This window comes from Ranitomeya imitator, chromosome 6 (genome assembly GCF_032444005.1).
Source record: "Ranitomeya imitator isolate aRanImi1 chromosome 6, aRanImi1.pri, whole genome shotgun sequence".
Classification (NCBI taxonomy): domain Eukaryota; kingdom Metazoa; phylum Chordata; class Amphibia; order Anura; family Dendrobatidae; genus Ranitomeya; species Ranitomeya imitator.
Genome location: NC_091287.1, coordinates 163733489 through 163755102, shown reverse-complemented (window position 1 = coordinate 163755102; position 21614 = coordinate 163733489). Strand labels below are relative to the sequence as shown.

The window sequence follows — 21614 nt, the reverse complement described above, 5'->3', positions numbered from 1 at the left end:
ATACATTTTTTTAATTTTTCCCTAACTAAGGAGGTGATGAAGGGGGGTTTGATTTACTTTTATAGTGGGTTTTTTAGCGGATTTTTATGATTGGCAGCCGTCACACACTGAAAGACGCTTTTTATTGCAAAAAATATTTTTTGCGTTACCACATTTTGAGAGCTATAATTTTTCTATATTTTGGTCCACAGAGTCATGTGAGGTCTCGTTTTTTGCGGGACGAGTTGACGTTTTTATTGTTAACATTTTCGGGCACGTGACATTTTTTGATCGCTTTTTATTCCGATTTTTGTGAGGCAGAATGACCAAAAACCAGCTATTCATGAATTTCTTTTGGGGGAGGCGTTTATACCGTTCCGCGTTTGGTAAAATTGATAAAGCAGTTTTATTCTTCGGGTCAGTACGATTACAGCGACACCTCATTTATATCATTTTTTTATGTTTTGGCGCTTTTATACGATAAAAACTATTTTATAGAAAAAATAATTATTTTGGCATCGCTTTATTCTCAGGACTATAACTTTTTTATTTTTTTGCTGATGATGCTGTATGGGGGCTCGTTTTTTGCGGGACAAGATGACGTTTTCAGCGGTACCATGGTTATTTATATCTGTCTTTTTGATCGCATGTTATTCCACTTTTTGTTTGGCGGTATGATAATAAAGCGTTGTTTTTTGCCTCGTTTTTTTTTTTTTTTCTTACGGTGTTTACTGAAGGGGTTAACTAGTGGGCCAGTTTTATAGGTCGGGCCGTTACGGACGCGGCGATACTAAATATGTGTACTTTTATTGTTTTGTTTTTTTTATTTAGATAAAGAAATGTATTTATGGGAATAATATATATTTTTTTTTTCATTATTTTGGAATATTTTTTTTTATTTTTTTTTACACGTTTGAAAATTTTTTTTTTTACTTTTTTACTTTGTCCCAGGGGGGGACATCACAGATCAGTGATCTGACAGTTTGCACAGCACTCTGTCAGATCACTGATCTGACATGCAGCGCTGCAGGCTTCACAGTGCCTGCTCTGAGCAGGCTCTGTGAAGCCACCTCCCTCCCTGCAGGACCCGGATCCGCGGCCATCTTGGATCCGGGGCTCGAGCAGGGAGGGAGGGAGGTAAGACCCTCGCGGCAACGCGATCACATCGCGTTGCTGCGGGGGGCTCAGGGAAGCCCGCAGGGAGCCCCCTCCCTGCGCGATGCTTCCCTGCACCGCCGGCACATCGCGATCATCTTTGATCGCGGTGTGCCAGGGGTTAATGTGCCGGGGGCGGTCCGTGACCGCTCCTGGCACATAGTGCCGGATGTCAGCTGCGATAGGCAGCTGACACCCGGCCGCGATCGGCGGCGCTCCCCCCGTGAGCGCCGCCGATCGCGCTGGACGTACTATCCCGTCCATGGTCATAGGGGCCCACCCCACATGAACGGGATAGTACGTCCGATGTCAGAAAGGGGTTAATGTCCATTGTAACACCTGTGTCCTGAACCACCCAAATGTCTAGGGGAAAAAAAAGACAAATCACAGTGCAAAGGAAAAAAAATGGTCTCAGAACTTCTTTTTTCCCTCTATTGAGAATCATTAGTACTTTTGGCTTCCTGTACTGTTATGATAGGCAATTCAGTAACACAATGTACATAGCGATCAGAGCACATACAGTGATCTGACAATAACCCAAAATAATAGAACGAGCTCTGAGACGTGGAAACTCTGTAGACCGCAATTCCTGATCCTCTCCAAACACAACTAGAGGCAGCTGTGGATTGCGCCTAACGCTCCCTATGCAACTCGGCACAGCCTGAGAAACTAACTAGCCTGAAGATAGAAAAATAAGCCTACCTTGCCTCAGAGAAATACCCCAAAGGAAAAGGCAGCCCCCCACATATAATGACTGTGAGTAAGATGAAAAGACAAACGTAGGGATGAAATAGATTCAGCAAAGTGAGGCCCGATATTCTAGACAGAACGAGGATGGGAAAGATAACTTTGCGGTCTACACAAAACCCTAAAGAAAACCACGCAAAGGGGGCAAAAAGACCCTCCGTACCGAACTAACGGCACGGAGGTACACCCTTTGCGTCCCAGAGCTTCCAGCAAAACAAATAGACAAGCTGGACAGAAAAAATAGCAACAAATAGCAAAGAAGCACTTAGCTATGCAGAGCAGCAGGCCACAGGAATAATCCAGAGAAACACAAGTCCAACACTGGAACATTGACAGGAAGCATGGATCACAGCATCAGGTGGAGTTAAGTAGAGAAGCAGCTAACGACCTCACCAGATCACCTGAGGGAGGAAACTCAGAAGCTGCAGTACCACTTTCCTCCACAAACGGAAGCTCCCAGAGAGAATCAGCCAAAGTACCACTTGTGACCACAGGAGTGAACTCTGCCACAGAATTCACAACAGCTTTCACAGCGCTTTCCTTACCTAAGCCTGGGTGGTTAGTGGCGTCTGCCAGAGCGGCACCGCAAGCACTCCCGTGCATCTAAATTATTATTTCGGTTACACTGACACCCCAGTTGCGGTGTCGAGTGCAAGAGATCTAGTTGTACTCTAATCCCAAGTCTAGGGGTAGAGTTCTGTGACTCCTTGCTTGTGCTCTTTGTGCGGTACCGTGGCCCTGTGAGACAACATGGTTCACTTTCTTCATACTGGGTGAAGTTAACCCATGTGTGAATCCATACTGTACCGCCATATAGTCTGTCATTACTTAGCAGCGGGTTCCATCTCTGCACGGTGGACCCCGGGCTGCGAACGCACCTTACTCTATCTTTCTAATTATTTGGTGCATTCCGCTAGCCCTAACTACAAGTCTCATGTAGGAGCCTGGAAAAGCCAGCAATGGTCTTTGTCCAGCACCGTAAAATGTAAAGTGCTAACGAATATGTATGCCATGTCTAACTAACAATTTGTGAACAGACATATATGCTAACAAGGGAAAACAAAATGTTGCACTGGGACAGCGAACTGGATGTGGTTACTCACTGTTGTGTCTGAGCAACTGCAGGTTGTGGACAGGAGCCATCAACGCCTCTTTCCAGGACAGCAGAATGGGAAGGGCGTAACATAGGTGAAATGCCAGTGGATTCACGGTCAGACACAGATTTGTTTCCCAAGCGTTCTGCCCACCTACTGGGGTGCTGCTTTTTTGAGCAGTATATGGTGTATGCTAGCAGATGTATTATGTTATGTCCAATTTCACTTTTTAAAGGGATGTGTGGGTAAGATTTTCAAGCTAGCAGCATCTACAGGTGATTCTCACAAAATTAGATCATATCATCAAAAAGTTAATTTATTTCAGTTCTTCAATAACAAAGTTAAAATCATATATTATATAGGGTCATTACAAACAGAGTGATCTATTTGAAGTGTTTGTTTCTGTTAATGTTAATGATTATGGCTTACAGCTGATAAAAATCCAAAAGTTATTATTTCAGTAAATTATAATACTTTATACCACCAGCTTGAAAAAATTATTTTAAAATATGACATTTTGGCCAACTGAAATGTTTGTTCAATACATGCACTCAATTACTACACCAACGTGGCATGGAGGCTATCAGCCTGTGGCACTGCTGAGGTGATATGGAAGCCCAGGCTGCTTTGACTTCAGCTCCTCAACATTGTTTGGTCTGGGGTCTCTCATCTTCCTCTTGACAATACCCCATAAATTCTCTTTGATGTTAAGGTCAGTTGAGTTTGTTGGCCAATGAAGCACAGAGATACTGGTGTTTTTAAACCAGCTATTGGTACTTTTGGCAATGTGGTCAAGTGCCAAGTCCATTTCCAACTTCAAAAAAATTATCAGCAGAGAGAAGCATGAAGAGCTTTAAAAAGTTCCTGGTGGACGGCTGCATTGACTTTGGTCTTAATAAAATACAGTGGACCTACATTAGCAGATGACATGGCTCCCCAAACCATCACTGATTGTGGAAACTTCACACTAGACCTCAAGCAGCTTGGATTGTGTGCCTCTCCACTCTTCTTCCAGACTCTGTCACCGTGTTTTCCAACTGAAATGCAAAATTTACTTTCATCTGAAAACAACACCTTGGATCACTTCTTTTTCTCCTTGGCCTAGGTAAGACGCTTCTGGCGTTGTCTATTGGTCATGAGTTGCTTGACACAAGGAACGCAACACTTGTAGCCCATGTCATTGATATGGTTGTGTGTAGTGGCTTTTGGAGCAATGACTCCAGCAGCAGTCCACTCCTTGTGAATCTCTCACAAAGTTTTGAGTTGCTGTTTCTTAACAATCCTTTCAAGGTTGTGGTTATCCCAATTGCTTGTGCTCCTTTTTCTACCACATTTTTTCCTTCCACTCAAATTGCCATTAATATGCTTGGATACAGCACTCTATGAATAGCCAGTTTCTTTGCAAATGACCTTTTGTGGCTTAGCCTCCTTGTGGACGGTGTCAATGACTGCCTTCTGGGCATCTATCAAGTCAGCAGTTTTCCCCATGATTGTGGAGCCTACTGAAACAAACTAAGGGACCTTTTTAAATGCTTAGGATGCCTTTGCAGGTGTGTTTTTTTATTTATTATTCTAATTTACTGAGATAATGACTTTTGGGTTTTTATTGGCTGTAAACCATAATCTTCATCAATTACAGAAATAAATACATGAAATAGATCACTCTTTTTAGGTTGACTCTTCTGAAATTGATCAAGGGATGGATTTCCTCCAACTTTGTAAGCCCTACGAATGACAGCAGCGAAGTGTAAATGCAGGCCAAAAGTCTTTTCTTTTGGAAGTTGTCTTATCATCCATCCCATACAATCCAAACCCATTTTGTTCAGGAAATCCTCCTCCTCCTGCTTCTGAAACAAGTACTTAGTGGTCATCTATGTATATCCCACATGGGTAATTTTTTTTACTTTTTGAAAACTTTACAAATTGTGCAATCATAAAACCTGTACTCCCTATCTCTACCTCTTGTAAAAACTGCAAACTGTATTATGACGTCCCCATCACAGCCTCTTGCGGCTTGTCTATTACAGACCCCTTGGGTAATTTTTTGAAAACTTTGCACACTTTGCAATGGTGAAACTTGTACTTTCTATCTCTTTTACATTTTGGAACATAAAAGCATTAATATGCTCCACACAATGCTTCAGCTTTTAGCCTTACACAGAATAATAATATGCGTAATGGAACATGATCTATATACAGGAGCTTCTCACAAAATTAGAATTTCATCAAAAAGTTTATTTATTTCGGTTCTTGAATATAAAAAGTGAAACTCTTATTTTTATATAGAGTCATTCTATCTCCATTGTCTGTTGACAGGCACGTGCGCCTTTCCGTTAAGATTGCACCATTCGTTGAACTAAAAACCCGATCAGACAAAATACTTGTGGCAGGGCATGGCAGCACCTCCAAGGCATACAAGGAGAGGTCGGGCCAAGTGTGCAGCTTGGACAACCAATAGTAAAAGGGCACTGAAGAATCAGGAAGGACGCTGGTGTGGTCACTTAGTACTTTCAACATCTTGGTCAACTTCTCCTTCCTCGTCATAGTTTCACCCATAGATAGCCCTTGCTGATGTGATGGTTTTATGAAAATGGCCAAGTTGGTGGACATTGCCCTCCCCCAGAGTTGCACCTGGTGTGCGTGGCCCTCCCCTGTAATCCTTTTGGGTGAAAAGAGCTGGGAAAGGCATCTTGACATGAACTCTGCCATGTATGGTAGACTAAAAAGAGTCAAACGTTCAATGTCCTCACCAGGAAGTACACTAATCATCTTCCCCTCCTCACGACGCATTGCCTCCTCCTGCTACTCCACCTCTTCAGGCCATCCATGCTGGACAGGCATGAAACTGGGGTTTGGAGTCCCTTCTGTAGCACAGAAAAAAACTCTTGTTCCTCCTCATCCTCCTCCTTCTCTTACTGTTCCTCGTCATCACTCAATATGGCCTGAAAATATTGTGTGAGGCTGGACTGTATGGCATCATCCAATGTAAAATCTTACTCCATAGCCACCTGCTCGGCATTCAAGGCTTCCTCTTTGAGATTATGCAGCAAACGTTTTAATAAACAAAGTATCAGGATGGTTACACTGATAATAGCATCATCAGCGCTCACTAGGGTTGAGCGACTTTTACTTTTATAGGATCGGGTCGGGTTTCACGAAACCCGACTTTTTCAAAAGTCGGGTCGAGTGAAATCTGCCGATCCTATAAAAAAGTTGGGGTCGGGGTCGGCCGAAACACGAAACCCAATGCAGTGCATTGGGTTTCCAATGGTTCCCAGGGTCTGAAGGAGAGGAAACTCTCCTTCAGGCCCTGGGATCCATATTTAAGTGTAAAATAAAGAATTAAAATAAAAAATATTGCTATACTCACCCTCTGACGCGCCCTGGTACTAACCGGCAGCCTTCCTTCCTTAGAATCAGCGCGTGAAGGGCCTTAGATGACGTCGCGGCTTGTGATTGGTCGCGCGACCGCCCATGTGACCGCTCGCGCGACCAATCACAAGCCGCGACGTCACCGAAGGTCCTTCAAGCGCTGATTCTTAGGAAGGAAGGCTGCCGGAAAGAAGCAGGGCGCGTCCGAGGGTGAGTATATTCCTATTAGGTATATACTCACCCTCGGACGCGCCCTGCTTCTTTCCGGCAGCCTTCCTTCCTAAGAATCAGCGCTTGAAGGACATTCGGTGACGTCGCGGCTTGTGATTGGTCGCGCGAGCGGTCACATGGGAGGTCGCGCGACCAATCACAAGCCGCGACGTCATCTAAGGCCCTTCACGCGCTGATTCTAAGGAAGGAAGGCTGCCGGTTAGTACCAGGGCGCGTCAGAGGGTGAGTATAGCAATATTTTTTATTTTAATTCTTTATTTTACACTTAAATATGGATTCCGATACCGATTCCCGATATTGCAAACATATCGGAACTCGGTATCGGAATTCCGATACCAGATTCAGAAGATCGCTGACCTCATGGCCGACCCCACACAGGGGTCGGGTCGGGTTTCATGAAACCCGACTTTGCCAAAAGTCGGCGACTTCTGAAAATGGCCGACCCGTTTCGCTCAACCCTAGCGCTCACCATTAAGGTGCAGTACTCAAAGTTTTGAAGAACATCATATATGTCATTGAGCCACACCCACTCGGCAGTTACTTAGTGTGGGGGCTGAGAGTTACACTTATGGGCATTGATAAGCTGGAATTAAGACACTGCTGCTCACTAAGCCTTGCCAACATATGAAAGGTCGAATGGCAGTGTGTGGGCAGGTAACAAATCAGTCAGTGAAAAGGCAAATTAAAACGCTGCTGCAGTGAAGCTAGACTACCAAAGGCCTGAGATAACTTTCGGAAATGTGTGCTGACACTTAGCAAGTAGGTGCAGTATGTTTTTAAAAATCACTGTACAACCAAGTTCAGCATGTTGGCCATGCACGGAACGTGTACCAGCTTGTTAAGCTTTAAAGCTTCCACCAAGTTATGCCCATTAACGCACACAACCAGACCTGTTTGGAGGTTCAGCTGGGAGAGCCACTGATTATTCTGTTCTTTTATCCCTTTCAACAGCTCGGCTGTGTTGTGAGCTTTATTACCAGATGAGCTTTAGCAGAGCATGCTGCCACTTTGCCAAGGTAGTGCTGCAGACTTTCCAGCTGAGGAGTGATGAGGAGGCTAGTTCCACTAAAGATGATGATGAGGAGGAGGATAGACAGGAACTGGAATACAAGGAGACTGAAGCCCTGTTGGAAGTTGGACCTGCTATTCTTGGTGTCAGTAAGATGTCTGATGTCCCCGGGTCTGACTCTGTCCCAGACTCCATTAGGTTAACCAAGTGTGCCATCAGGGAAGTGTAGCATCCCTGTCCACAAGAACTTATCAACATGTCTGTGGATAGGTGGATTTTCCTTGTGACTGCATTGGCAAGAGCATGGCTGATATTTTACAATACATGCTTCTGTAACATGGGGAGGGCACACTGGGAATAATAGTGACAGCTGGGAATCGAGCACTGTAAGAGGTTGCGGAAAGATTCTGTTCCCATAAGTCGAAACAGCAACATTTCCAGGGCTAGCAATCTGGCAATTTTTATGTTTAGCATTTGGGCCTGTTGGTGGGAGTGGATATTGCTGTTTTCTGTTAAAGATCTGGGGTAGGGACAACTGAAAGCTGTGCTAGTACCACGGACTCTAAGTGGTTGCTGACTGTTGTGCAACTGCAGGGTGTTGGCAGGAGGCATCAGCACCTACATCATGGACAGCAGAATGGGAAGGCCATAACACAGAGGAGGGGGCAGTGGTTTCACCCTCATGTTGTGAATTCTGCTTTTGGGCTCCCTCCGGTGGTTGTAGGTGGTAATGCAGTTGTCCCTGGGCTGCAGTCTTGGACAGGTGTATCTGCTGATTGCAATTCTGACTGGGGTATTTAGGTTTGCAGGACTCATTAGTCCTTTCCAGTTGTCAATGTTTCTTGGGAAGTGTTAGACCTGTCTGGCTTCTCCTGCTTAGCTGCCAATTCAGCAAAGATAAGTGTCTGTTCCTTTTTCTATGGCACACAAGCTGTGTGCTTGTTTTTTTTTATTTTATTCCTGCTCTGTGTGTAGGAGTCTCTGGAGTTGCAGATATACGTTCCACGTCTTTAGTTAGATGGAGGAATTTTTTGTATAATCTGCTGTGGATATTTTTGGAAGGGTTTTAATACTGACCGCACAGAACTCTGTCCTATCCTTTCCTATTTTAGCTAGAGTGGCCTCTTGTGCTAAACCCTGTTTTCTGACTGTGTGTGTCTTTCTTCTCCTACTCGCAGCCAATATTTGTGGGGGGCTGGCTATCCTTTGGGGCTCTGCTCTGAGGCAAGGTAGAATTCCTATTTCCATCTTTAGGGGTATTTAGTCCTCCGGCTGTGATGAGGTGTCTAGGGCTTGTCAGGTACACCCCACGGCTACTTCTACTTGCGGTGTTAAGATCAGGATTTGCGGTCAGTATAGTTACCACCTACTCCAGTGAAAGTTTTCATGCTGCTCCAAGGTCACCGGATCATAACACCCTCAGCACAGATTTTGTACCCATTCTTTTCGCCCACCTACTTGGTTTTGCATGTTGGTTGTGCTAAGGATGGCAGAATTTTTGCCTCTTCTTAGCTTGGTTTTGGCAGATGCTGAATTTCAGAAAAAAACTGCCATGCAGGGGAACAACGCATCCTAGGCCTTTTATCTAGCCAAGTGGGATGGGCTCTGTGGAACAGTTGACCAAGTTCTCCCTCTGGTCAAACTCCTACCTCTTCTTTCCTGTTTTCGTGCTATGGATCCAACCCTCTCTGCACTGCTGTGCTCTCTAGGCGTGCCACCATGCCAGGTTTGATCAGTGGCGTCATCATCGACCATGTCTGCTTCCAATTCATCAATCTGATCCTCCTTCTGAGTTGTGATTTTAGGCTTACCTGATGTCATCTCTGCCTCATGATTATCCTCAACCTCTTCAGACATGAATTGACCTTCCCCAATGTGGTTTTCTCCTGGCCATCAGTGCTCAAATGTTTGGCAATCACTGCACTCCACCTGCTCAAGACCATTTTAATGGTGCAAGTTGAGAGGCCTGACAAATTACAAAGGAAGGTAAAGAGTTCCTCAATGTGGCCAGGGTTGGGGTCATATGTCTCCTGGGACTCTTGATGGTGGGAGGAAGGAGGACCAGGTTAAGTATGCAAAGGCCCAGCCTCATGGCTACTGAGACTGGACCATGTGGAAGACTTTATGCTGCTGCTTGTTAACGCACTGGAGCCTTTGTGTGCCATCCAACCCACAACATCCTCACACTTTTCTGGGTTCATCAGTAGTTTAGCACGCTGACCATATTTTGACAGGAAGCTAGAATGAGATACAGTCTATGTAAAATACAAGGCACTCTGTAGAAGGTAGATGCAGGTGCTCAAGTAGGGTCTCCCACCCATATCAATAAATATGTGAAACAAACTTGGCACTCAATATTTTCAGAAGAAGAATAAGGCTATTTATTTTACATCCTGACAAACAAATCAATTGCTGAACGTTTTCGGTCCAACATGGACCTTCCTCAGAGCAAAATAGTTTATACGATACGATACGATACACTTTATTGATCCCGTGGGAAATTATGGTATCACAGCAGCACAACTTAAATCATAAAAATCATAAAGGAATTACATAGTTGACATGACAGTTTGTTGACAGAAGAACATTATACATTATACATTAGAATAGGACATACACAACGAGTGAACTGAAATGTAGAGAAATAAGTAGACTTTCACTTTGGTGGTTTAACCCTAATGTTATTGTTGTACATTCCCATGGCAGTTGGCACAAACGATTTCCTATATTTTTCCTTCTTACACCTCAGAAGTATTAGCCGGTTACTGAAGGTGCTCTTCTGTCTCATGAATAGCTCATATAATGGATGTGCATTATTGTTCATAATTGCCATACACTTTATCTTGAATGTATATAGTTAGCCAATTAGCCTTTCAAATAGAGTATGCGGTAGCCAGTATTTAGCAGCAGGATGGCTGTTGTGGTGGTAAAGGTTTGTGCCGCTATTGAATGCGGTCTGATTATACCGTGTACGGTGTATTGCTGTAGCGCTGGTGGCGTCCTATGTCGCTGGGGAAAACACGCTGTTTTGTTGAGTGCCAAGTTTGTTTCGCATATTTAGAATGAGATACAGTCACTTTCTGATCTGTCGCATGGCCTTGGCAGGCACCACCACATTCACATCAGTTAACATCACTCTTACTCATATTGAATGCGTTATGCTTATAAAAAAACCTTCCTGGATTTATTTTTTACAAGTACCTTCACAGAGGTGTTATGTACAAATTCACTGGATCTAGCAATGTGTGGTAACTTTTTTTTAAGATACACACGTGGTCAAAATTGTTGGTACCATTCGCTTAGTGACAGAAAAACTTGACAAAAGTAATAATAAATAAAAAATCTATGAAAATGAACAAATGAAAGTCAGACACTGCTTTTCAATTATGCTTCTACAGAATATTTTAAAAAATAAAACTCATGAAATAGGCCTGGACAGAAATGATGGTACCCTTAACTTAATATTTTGCTGCACCTTTTGAGACAATCACTGCAATCAAATGATTCCTGTAACTCTCAATGAAACTACTGCACCTCTCCACAGGTATTTTGGCCCAGTGCTCAAGATCAAAGTGATCCAGTTGTCTCGTGTTTGAAGGTTGTCTTTTCCAGACAGCATGTTTCAGCTCTTTCCAAAGATGCTCAATAGGATTTAGGTCAGGGCTCATAGAAGGCCACTTCAGAATAGTCCAATGTTTTCCTCTTAGCGATTCTTGGGTGTTTCAAGCTGTGTGTTTTGGGTCATTGTCACTGAGACCAAGCTTTCTGACACTTGGCAGCATATTTTTCTCTAGAATCCCTTGGTAGTCTTGAGATTTCATTGTACCCTGCACAGATTCTAGACACCCTGTGCCAGATGCAGCAAAGCAGCCCCAGAACATAACAGAACATCCTACATGTTTCACAGTAAGGACAGTGTTCTTTTCTTGATAAGCTTCATTTTTCCATCTGTGAACATAGAGCTTGATTGTCTCATCTGTCCATAGGACATTCTCCCAGAAGCTTTGTGGCTTGTCAACATGTAGTTTGGCAAATTCCAGTCTGGCTTTTTATGATTTTTTTTCAACAATAGTGTCCTTCTTGGTCATCTCCCATGAAGTCCACTTTGATTCATACAACAATGGATGGTTTGATCTGACACTGATGTTCCTTGAGCTTGAAGTTCACCTTTAATCTGTTTAGAAGTTTTTCAGGGCTCCTTTGTTACCATTCGTATTATCCATATCTTTGATTTGTCACCAATTTCCCTCCTGTGGCCACGTCCAGAGAGATTGGCTCTGTCCCATGGATCTTAAATTTCTGAATAATATGTGCAACTGTAGTCACAGGAACATCAAGCTGCTTGGACATGGTCTTATACTGTAACTTTTACCTTTAACATGTTTGTCTATAATTTTCTTTCTAATCTCCTGAGACAACTCTTTCCTTCGCTTCCTCTGGTCCATGTTGAGTGTGATACACACCATGTCACCAAACAGCACAGTGAGTATCTGTAGCCCTATATACAGAACCACTCACTGATTCCAAGATTGTAGACCCCTGTGATGCCAGTTAGTGGACACACCTTGATTTAACATGTCCTTTTTGTCACATTATTTTCTGGGGTACCATCATTTTTGTCCAGGCCTATTTCATTAGCTTTATTTATTTAAAAATTGTGTGGAAGCATGGTTGGAAAGCAATGTCTGACTCTGCTTTGCTCATTTTCATAGATTTTTTATTTATTATTACTTTTGTCAGATTCAAGTTATTTATGTGACCATTGTGGTTTTTTCTGTCATTAACTGAGGGGTACCAACAATTTTGAGAACGTGTGTATCAGCTTTATTTCCCACGACAACAGCAGACTCACGAAAACTAGAGGTAAATAGTCACGTGTGTCTATCTCAGCAGGCATTGTGCCAGTAGCACAACTGCTAGATAAATATATGCTATTTATTAAACCAATAGAACATTTTTTAACATTTTATATTGCCTTGCTGACACACTGCAACAGTGAACTAATGAAAATTACTGCCACTGCTAAGTTGTGAAGTTTGTTTATTTCTGCCTGGATTGCGCCAGTCGAACAACTGCTAGATGAATATGCGCCATTTATTAAACCAATAGAAAATTATTTTTATTTTTACATCACCTTGCTGACACACTGCAACAGTGGACTAAGGAAAATATTTGCCACTGCTAAATTGTGATGTTTGTTTATCTCTGCCTGGATTGCGCCATTCGTTCAACTGCAAGATAAAGATACGCTATTTATTAAACCAAAACACAAAATTGAAGCATAATGTCGCATCAAAGAAGTAAAAGTAAAAATACACTTTATTTTACATTAGTACAAAAATACACACAAGAACGGTGCAGAATTTATATATGACAATCAAAGTATAATTTACACAACCAGAGCAAATTTGAATCAGGAACAAGGATGCACCCATTAAAATGTGTACCACCACAGGACCATTATGGGCATATGGGTAGAGGGTCCAAACTAGATACAAACAATAAATAGAAAACTAAAGTGCCAGTGCACAAAGAGTCATAATTAGGGTTGAGCGAAACGGATCGTTCATTTTCAAAAGTCGCCGACTTTTGGCAAAGTCGGGTTTCATGAAACCCGACCCGATCCCTGTGTGGGGTCGGCCATGCGGTACGCGACTTTCGCGCCAAAGTCGCGTTTCGTATGACGCGCTTGGCGCCATTTTTTTCAGCCAATGAAGGGGCGTGGGCAGAGTGATGACATAGGTCTTAGGGGCGTGGACGCCTATCGCCATGTTGTCGCTTGTGCGCTGTAGCGATTTGCACTGTGTAACACCAGCTTTTCAGTTGAGAGAGAGAGAGAGAGAGAGAGAGAGAGAGAGATCCTCGACTTTTCGCCATAATCGGCCGATTTCACTCGACTCGACTTTTGAGATAGTCGGGTTTCGCGAAACCCGGCTCGACCCTAAAAAAGTCAAGGTCGCTCAACCCTAGTCATAATAGTTGTAATCTACTCACTAGTCAAGATAATTGCAGATATTACCAACCTAGTCACAGGTTAATCAAACACAACCAGCAAGGGAGCCTCTAAATGTCCATAAAACAGTGTCCCCATCAGCTTATCTTACCCATGTTCCTGTCCATGTGGATACACACGCGCCCCAACGCGCGTTTCGCCCTCGGCTTCCTCGGGGGGCAACATGATCTCACTGTCTCTGCATCTGTCTTCTATATCCTCTACCACCTTAACAAATAGTGGCGCATGCACACGACAATCACGGCGCCGCTCGTAACATCAGCAAATAGACGCGGGCAAGGGGAAATCCCCATTGACGTCATTAGCCCGCGATCCCTGCTGAGAGACGCCGGATATGATGCTGCGGTAATGCCTGATTCGCGGGCATGCGCGCTAAAGGCGCTGGGGAGTGTAGTGGTCGCCATCTTTGATTGGGGAACTGTGCCCACTTATAATACCTGGCGCTAACAATACCACACGAAACAGTCACAAGGCGTCCCTCCAGCTAAACTAAGTGGTAAGAGGATGTCAATACAAGATTATAGCCAAGACATGAATAATAGGAAAATATTAAGTGATAACACAAACATCATATAGAAGAAAGCCGCAGTAAACACTGCATAGCCCACAGCCTTCCTCAATACAGCATTAGCCCTGGAAGTGAGTCACATACAAAAATATATAGATATAAATAATCATACATTGTGATAAAAATTGCAACATAATATGAAATTTTTTTTTCTTTTTTTTTTATCTGACACATAATAACAACTATAAGTGAATATTGAAAAAATATATAGCAAATAAGATATAATACAATAGTGTACACCCGAGTGGGACATAATCGATAAAGTAAAAATAATATATAGATACATACAATAAATACAAGAATAGTGAAATATATAAATAGAAATAAAAATAAAATAACAACGTGGTAAATAAAACTACGAATATATTCCAGGGAGATGTCAATAGCAGCATAGAGTTCATTGTAGATCAACATCATATTATGGATTGTTGGGCATTTGTCCAAATAGTTTTCAGATGGAAATATCACTCCTAATGTCTTGAAAGTCATAGCACTAATTCAAGAAAGAGACAAAGACAATTAAAATCACATAAAAAATAATGATCCTTAATCCAGAGATAGCGAGAGTTCAGAGGAAAGAGGAGAAGCTCAATTGTTCATTGAGGCCACGGGGGGACATTGTATCAACATTAACTATCCATCTGCACTCTTTCTGCATCAAAATACGCAAGTAATCACCACCTCGAGTTCCAAAATGGACACAATCTATTCCCCACAAACGCAATTCCTTGGAATTACAGTCGGTGTTTTAATCGAAAATGTCTCGGCAGTGTTTTGAGAGAATCTTCTTCCTCCACATCCTGCTGAGGCCAGTGACTACTTGAGCTAAATGTGCGTCAGAGGACGCATATTCAGCTGAAGTCTATTGCGGTGCAGGGACCCTCCAGCTCTCTGCACTGCAATACACTCCAATGGTCAGTTAGAAGTAAAGCAGCTGACATTAGCATGCCAGTCACAAGTGGCACGTGACAGTGATATCATGTGCTGCCTGTGCAGACATACTGAAGTCGGCTGTCAGTTACAGAAGAGGAGACTGCATATCGTGGGAGAGGAGGAAAGTAAGAAAGATAGTTTAGTATTTAATGTTTTGGAAAATAAAATGGACATTATACCACAATGGGGTCATTATACTAGGAAGGGGCCCATGATGGGGATCAATATACCAGAATTAGCTCAAGGATGGAGTCATTATACCAGAATGGGGTCCAGAATGGGGGACATTACACAAGGAAGGTGCTCAGGATGGGGGTTAGCATATCAGAATCGGGTTCAGGATGAGGGTCTTTATACAAGGAAGGTGCTTAGGATTGGAGTCATTATATTAGAATGGGGCCCAAGATGGAGGTTATTATACCAGAATGGGGTCCAGGATGGTGGTCATTAATGTAGGAAAGGGCCCATGAGGGGGGATATTTTACCAGGAAAGGCCCAGAATGAGGGACATAATAACAAAAAGAGGCTCAGGACAAGGGATATTATAACAGAAAGGAGCATAGGATAAGATACATTATTACATGATGATGGTCAGGACGAGGGACATTATTACAGAAACAGGAGAGGAATGGGGAAATTATTACAAAAAAAGGGGCCAGCACAGGGGACTTTATTAGATGAAGGTGATGGAAACACTATTACATGTATGTCTTTATAGGATCGAGAATGCTACAAAATCCCTTACATCTTACCAACAAAGAGGTATATCCCACAGATATACGTAATGTATAGATGTAAGCTATTAACTGTTTTATGCATAAAAACATTATTAATTCTTTATGTAATTTTAACTCTTAGTAATTTTTCTCCTAGATGGGAAATTCTGTGCTAGTTACAGTCATCGAGGACTCATATCAAAGGCCAAAATGAAAGCGATAAAATATAGCCTAGTAGTCATTCTTGGTAAGTAAAAGTTTATCTGGAAACATTTTAAAAAGGCATAAATTAATTTAACACCTTCAAGTAGACAAATGGCATGTAATCCCGACTTCACTTATTATTAATTAAACCAATACATGATATACAATAGGTTCTCTGATTTTGAAAGCATTACTCCAGGGAAAAGTCTGATGAAGAGGCAATTGGTTTGTTCAACTACTTCTCTAGACGACACCTAGTAAAAAGACAAATACAGTAACAAAAGACAGCAAAACTCTAAAACTTTGTCATGCTTTCATTGTTCATAATGTGAAGAAGGGATAATATAAAATCACTATAGTGTTTGGCTACATGCATAGGTAGCCACTAATATCCCAATTTCCAGACTCATAGTGTGACCCATGCATAATACTAGGTCACTACGTTTACCTCCATAACTAACAATGCAAAAACACTGGAGAATACTAGGAGTTTTGGTTAACCCCTTCCCGACCCATGACGCCACGTAGGCGTCATGAAAGTCGGTGCCAATCCGACCCATGACGCCTATGTGGTGTCATGGAAAGATCGCGTCCCTGCAGATCTGGTGAAAGGGTTAACTCCCATTTCACCCGATCTGCAGGGACAGGGGGAGTGGTAGTTTAGCCCAGGGGGGGTGGCTTCACCCCCTCGTGGCTACGATCGCTCTGATTGGCTGTTGAAAGTGAAACTGCCAATCAGAGCGATTTGTAATATTTCACCTATTATAACGGGTGAAATATTACAATCCAGCCATGGCCGATGCTGAAATATCATCGGCCATGGCTGGAAATACTAATGTGCCCCCACCCCACCCCACTGATCGCCCCTCCCAGCCCCCCGATCTGGCCGGTACACTGCTCCGGCTCCCCTCCGTCCAGTGCTCCGCTCCCCCCCGTGCTCTTGTCCGCTCCCCCCGTGCTCCAATCACCCCCCCGTGCTCCAATCACCCCCCCTGCACTCCGATCCACCCCCCCGTGCTCCGTTCCACCCCCCTGTGCTCCGTTCCAGCCCCCCCATGCTCCGTTCCACGCCCCCGTGCTCCGTTCCACGCCTGCCGCGCTCCGATTCCCCCCCCATGCTCCGATCCCCCCCCGTGCTCCCCCCCCCCCCACCCCATCATACTTACCGATCCTGCCGGGCTCCGTCCGCCTTCTCCCTGGGCGCCACCATCTTCCAAAATGGCGGGCGCATGCGCAGTGCGCCCGCCGAATCTGCCGGCCGGCAGATTCGTTCCAAAGTGCATTTTGATCACTGAGATATAATCTATCTCAGTGATCAAAATAAAAAAAATAATAAATGATCCCCCCCCTTTGCCACCCCCATAGGTAGGGACAATAAAAAAATAAAGACATTTTTTTTTTCCACTAATGTTAGAATAGGGTTAGGGGTAGGGTTAGGGTTAGGGTTAGGGGTAGGGTTAGGGGTAGGGTTAGGGGTAGGGTTAGGGGTAGGGTTAGGGTTAGGGTTAGGGGTAGGGTTAGGGGTAGGGCTAGGGTTTCGGTATGTGCACACGTATTCTGGTCCTCTGCGGATTTTTCCGCTGCGGATTTGATAAATCCGCAGTGCTAAACCGCTGCGGATTTATGGCGGATTTACCGCGTTTTTTTCTGCACATTTCACTGCGGTTTTACAATTGCGATTTTCTATTGGAGCAGTTGTAAAACCGCTGCAAAATCCGCACAAAGAAGTGACATGCTGCGGAATGTAAACCGCTGCGTTTCCGTGCAGTTTTTCCGCAGCATGTGTACAGCGATTTTTGTTTCCCGTAGGTTTACATTGAACTGTAAACTCATGGGAAACTGCTGCGGATCCGCAGCGTTTTCCGCAGCGTGTGCACATACCTTTAGAATTAGGCTATGTGCACACGGTGCGGATTTGGCTGCGGATTCGCAGCAGTGTTCCATCAGGTTTACAGTACCATGTAAACATATGAAAAACCAAATCCGCTGTGCCCATGGTGCGGAAAATACCGCGCGGAAACGCTGCGTTGTATTTTCCGCAGCATGTCAATTCTTTGTGCGGATTCAGCAGCGTTTTACACCTGTTCCTCAATAGGAATCCGCAGGTGAAATCCGCACAAAAAACACTGGAAATCCGCGGAAAATCCGCAGGTAAAACGCAGTGCCTTTTACCCGCGGATTTTTCAAAAATGATGCTGAAAAATCTCACACGAATCCGCTACGTGGGCACATGGCCTTAGGGTTAGGGTTGGAATTAGGGTTGTGGTTAGGGTTGTGGTTAGGGTTATGGCTACAGTTGGGATTAGGGTTAGGGGTGTGTTGGGGTTAGGGTTGTGATTAGGGTTATGGCTACAGTTGGGATTAGGGTTAGGGGTGTGGGGGGGTTAGTGTTGGAGTTAGAATTGAGGGGTTTCCACTGTTTAGGCACATCAGGGGGTCTCCAAACGCAACATGGCGCCACCATTGATTCCAGCCAATCTCGTATTCAAAAAGTCAAATGGTGCTCCCTCAATTCCGAGCCCCGACGTGTGCCCAAACAGTGGTTTACCCCCACATATGGGGTACCAGCATACTCAGGATAAACTGCGCAACAATTACTGGGGTCCAGTTTCTCCTGTTACCCTTGTGAAAATAAAGAAATGCTTGCTAAAACATCATTTTTGAGGAAAGAAAAATGATTTTTTATTTTCACGGCTCTGCGTTGTAACGTCTGTGAAGGACTTGGGGGTTCAAAGTGCTCACCACATATCTAGATAAGTTCCTTGGGGGGTCTATTTTCTAAAATGGGGTCACTTGTGGGGGGTTTCTACTGTTTAGGCACACCAGGGGCTCTGCAAATGCAATGTGAAGCCCGCAGACCATTCCATCAAAGTCTGCATTTCAAAAGTCACTACTTCCCTTCTGAGCCCCGACGTGTGCCCAAACAGTGGTTTACCCCCACACATGGGGTATCAGCGTACTCAGGAGAAACTGGACAACAACTTTTGGGGTCCAATTTCTCCTGTAACCCTTGGGACAATAAAAAATTCTGGGCTAAATTATTATTTTTGAGGAAAGAAAACGTATTTATTATTTTCACGGCTCTGCATTATAAACTTCTATGAAGCACTTGGGGGTTCAAAGTGCTCACCACACATCTAGATAAGTTCCTTTCGGGGTCTAGTTTCCAAAATGGGGTCACTTGTGGGGGGTTTCTACTGTTTAGGCACATCAGGGGCTCTGCAAACGCAATGTGACGCCCGCAGAGCATTCCATCAAAGTCTGCATTTCAAAACGTCACTACTTCAATTCCGAGCCCCGGCATGTGCCCAAACAGTAGTTAACCCTCACATATGGGGTATCACCGTACTCAGGAGAAACTGGTCAACAAATATTGGGGTCAAATTTCTCCTGTTACCCTTGGGAAAATTAAAAAATTCTGGGCTAAATAATTATTTTTGAGGAAAGAAAACGTATTTATTATTTTCACGGCTCTGCATTATAAACTTCTGTGAAGCACTTGGGGGTTCAAAGTGCTCACCACACATCTAGATAAGTTCCTTTCGGGGTCTAGTTTCCAAAATGGAGTCACTTGTGGGGGGTTTCTACTGTTAAGCCACATCAGGGGCTCTGCAAACGCAACGTGACGCCCACAGAGCATTCCATCAAAGTCTGCATTTCAAAACGTCACTACTTCACTTCCGAGCCTCGGCATGTGCCCAAACAGGGGTTTACCCCCACATATGGGGTATCAGCGTACTCAGGAGAAACTGGACAACAACTTTTGGGATCCAATTTCTCCTGTAACCCTTGGGAAAATAAAAAATTCTGGGCTAAATAATTATTTTTGAGGAAAGAAAACGTATTTATTATTTTCACGGCTCTGCATTATAAACTTCTATGAAGCACTTGGGGGTTCAAAGTGCTCACCACACATCTAGATAAGTTCCTTTCGGGGTCTAGTTTCCAAAATGGGGTCACTTGTGGGGGGTTTCTACTGTTTAGGCACATCAGGGGCTCTGCAAACGCAATGTGACGCCCGCAGAGCATTCCATCAAAGTCTGCATTTCAAAACGTCACTACTTCAATTCCGAGCCCCGGCATGTGCCCAAACAGTAGTTTACCCCCACATATGGGGTATCACCGTACTCAGGAGAAACTGGTCAACAAATATTGGGGTCAAATTTCTCCTGTTACCCTTGGGAAAATTAAAAAATTCTGGGCTAAATAATTATTTTTGAGGAAAGAAAACGTATTTATTATTTTCACGGCTCTGCATTATAAACTTCTGTGAAGCACTTGGGGGTTCAAAGTGCTCACCACACATCTAGATAAGTTCCTTTCGGGGTCTAGTTTCCAAAATGGAGTCACTTGTGGGGGGTTTCTACTGTTAAGCCACATCAGGGGCTCTGCAAACGCAACGTGACGCCCACAGAGCATTCCATCAAAGTCTGCATTTCAAAACGTCACTACTTCACTTCCGAGCCTCGGCATGTGCCCAAACAGGGGTTTACCCCCACATATGGGGTATCAGCGTACTCAGGAGAAACTGGACAACAACTTTTGGGATCCAATTTCTCCTGTAACCCTTGGGAAAATAAAAAATTCTGGGCTAAATAATTATTTTTGAGGAAAGAAAACGTATTTATTATTTTCACGGCTCTGCATTATAAACTTCTATGAAGCACTTGGGGGTTCAAAGTGCTCACCACACATCTAGATAAGTTCCTTTCGGGGTCTAGTTTCCAAAATGGGGTCACTTGTGGGGGGATTCTACTGTTAAGCCACATCAGGGGCTCTGCAAACGCAACGTGACGCCCACAAAGCATTCCATCAAAGTCTGCATTTCAAAACGTCACTACTTCACTTCCGAGCCCCGGCATGTGCCCAAACAGTGGTTTACCCCCACATATGGGGTATCAGCGTACTCAGGAGAAACTGGACAACAACTTTTGGGGTCAAATTTCTCCTGTTACCCTTTGGAAAATAAAAAATTGCAGGCTAAAATATCATTTTTGAGAAAATAATTTTTTTTTTAATTTTCATGGCTTCTGTGAAGCACTTGGGGGTTCAAAATCCTCACCACACATCTAGATTAGTTCCTTTGGGGGTCTAGTTTCCAAAATGGGGTCATTTCTGGGGGATCTCTAATGTTTAGGCACACAGGGGCTCTCCAAACATGACATGGTGTCCGCTAATGATTGGAGCTAATTTTCCATTTAAAAAGCCAAATGGCTTGCCATCCCTTCCGAGCCCTGCCGTGCGCCCAAACAGTGGTTTACCCCCACATATGGGGTATCAGCGTACTCAGGACAAACTGGACAACAATATTTGGGGTCCAATTTCTCCTTCTATCCTTGGCAAAATAGGAAATTCCAGGCTAAAAAATCATTTTTGAGGAAAGAAAAATTATTTTTTATTTTCATGGCTCTGCGTTATAAACTTCTGTGAAGCACCTGGGGGTTTAAAATGCTCAATATGCATCTAGATAAGTTCCTTGGGGGGTCTAGTTTCCAAAATGGGGTCACTTGTGGGGGAGCTCCAATGCATAGGCACACAGGGGCTCTCCAAACGCGACATGGTGTCCGCTAACAATTGGAGCTAATTTTCCATT

At 43.7% G+C, this 21614-nt stretch overlaps 1 protein-coding gene across 2 annotated transcripts in view; it reads left to right on the top strand.

Annotated features, from left to right (window-relative positions):
• Positions 1–21614, top strand: part of NPSR1 (neuropeptide S receptor 1) — a 551858-nt gene that overhangs the window by 415927 nt on the left and 114317 nt on the right. For both annotated transcript variants that reach the window (XM_069732482.1, XM_069732481.1), the window contains one exon: positions 15975–16064. In XM_069732482.1, coding sequence (XP_069588583.1) covers positions 15975–16064 — 90 coding nt within the window. The remainder of the gene's footprint in view (positions 1–15974; positions 16065–21614) is intronic.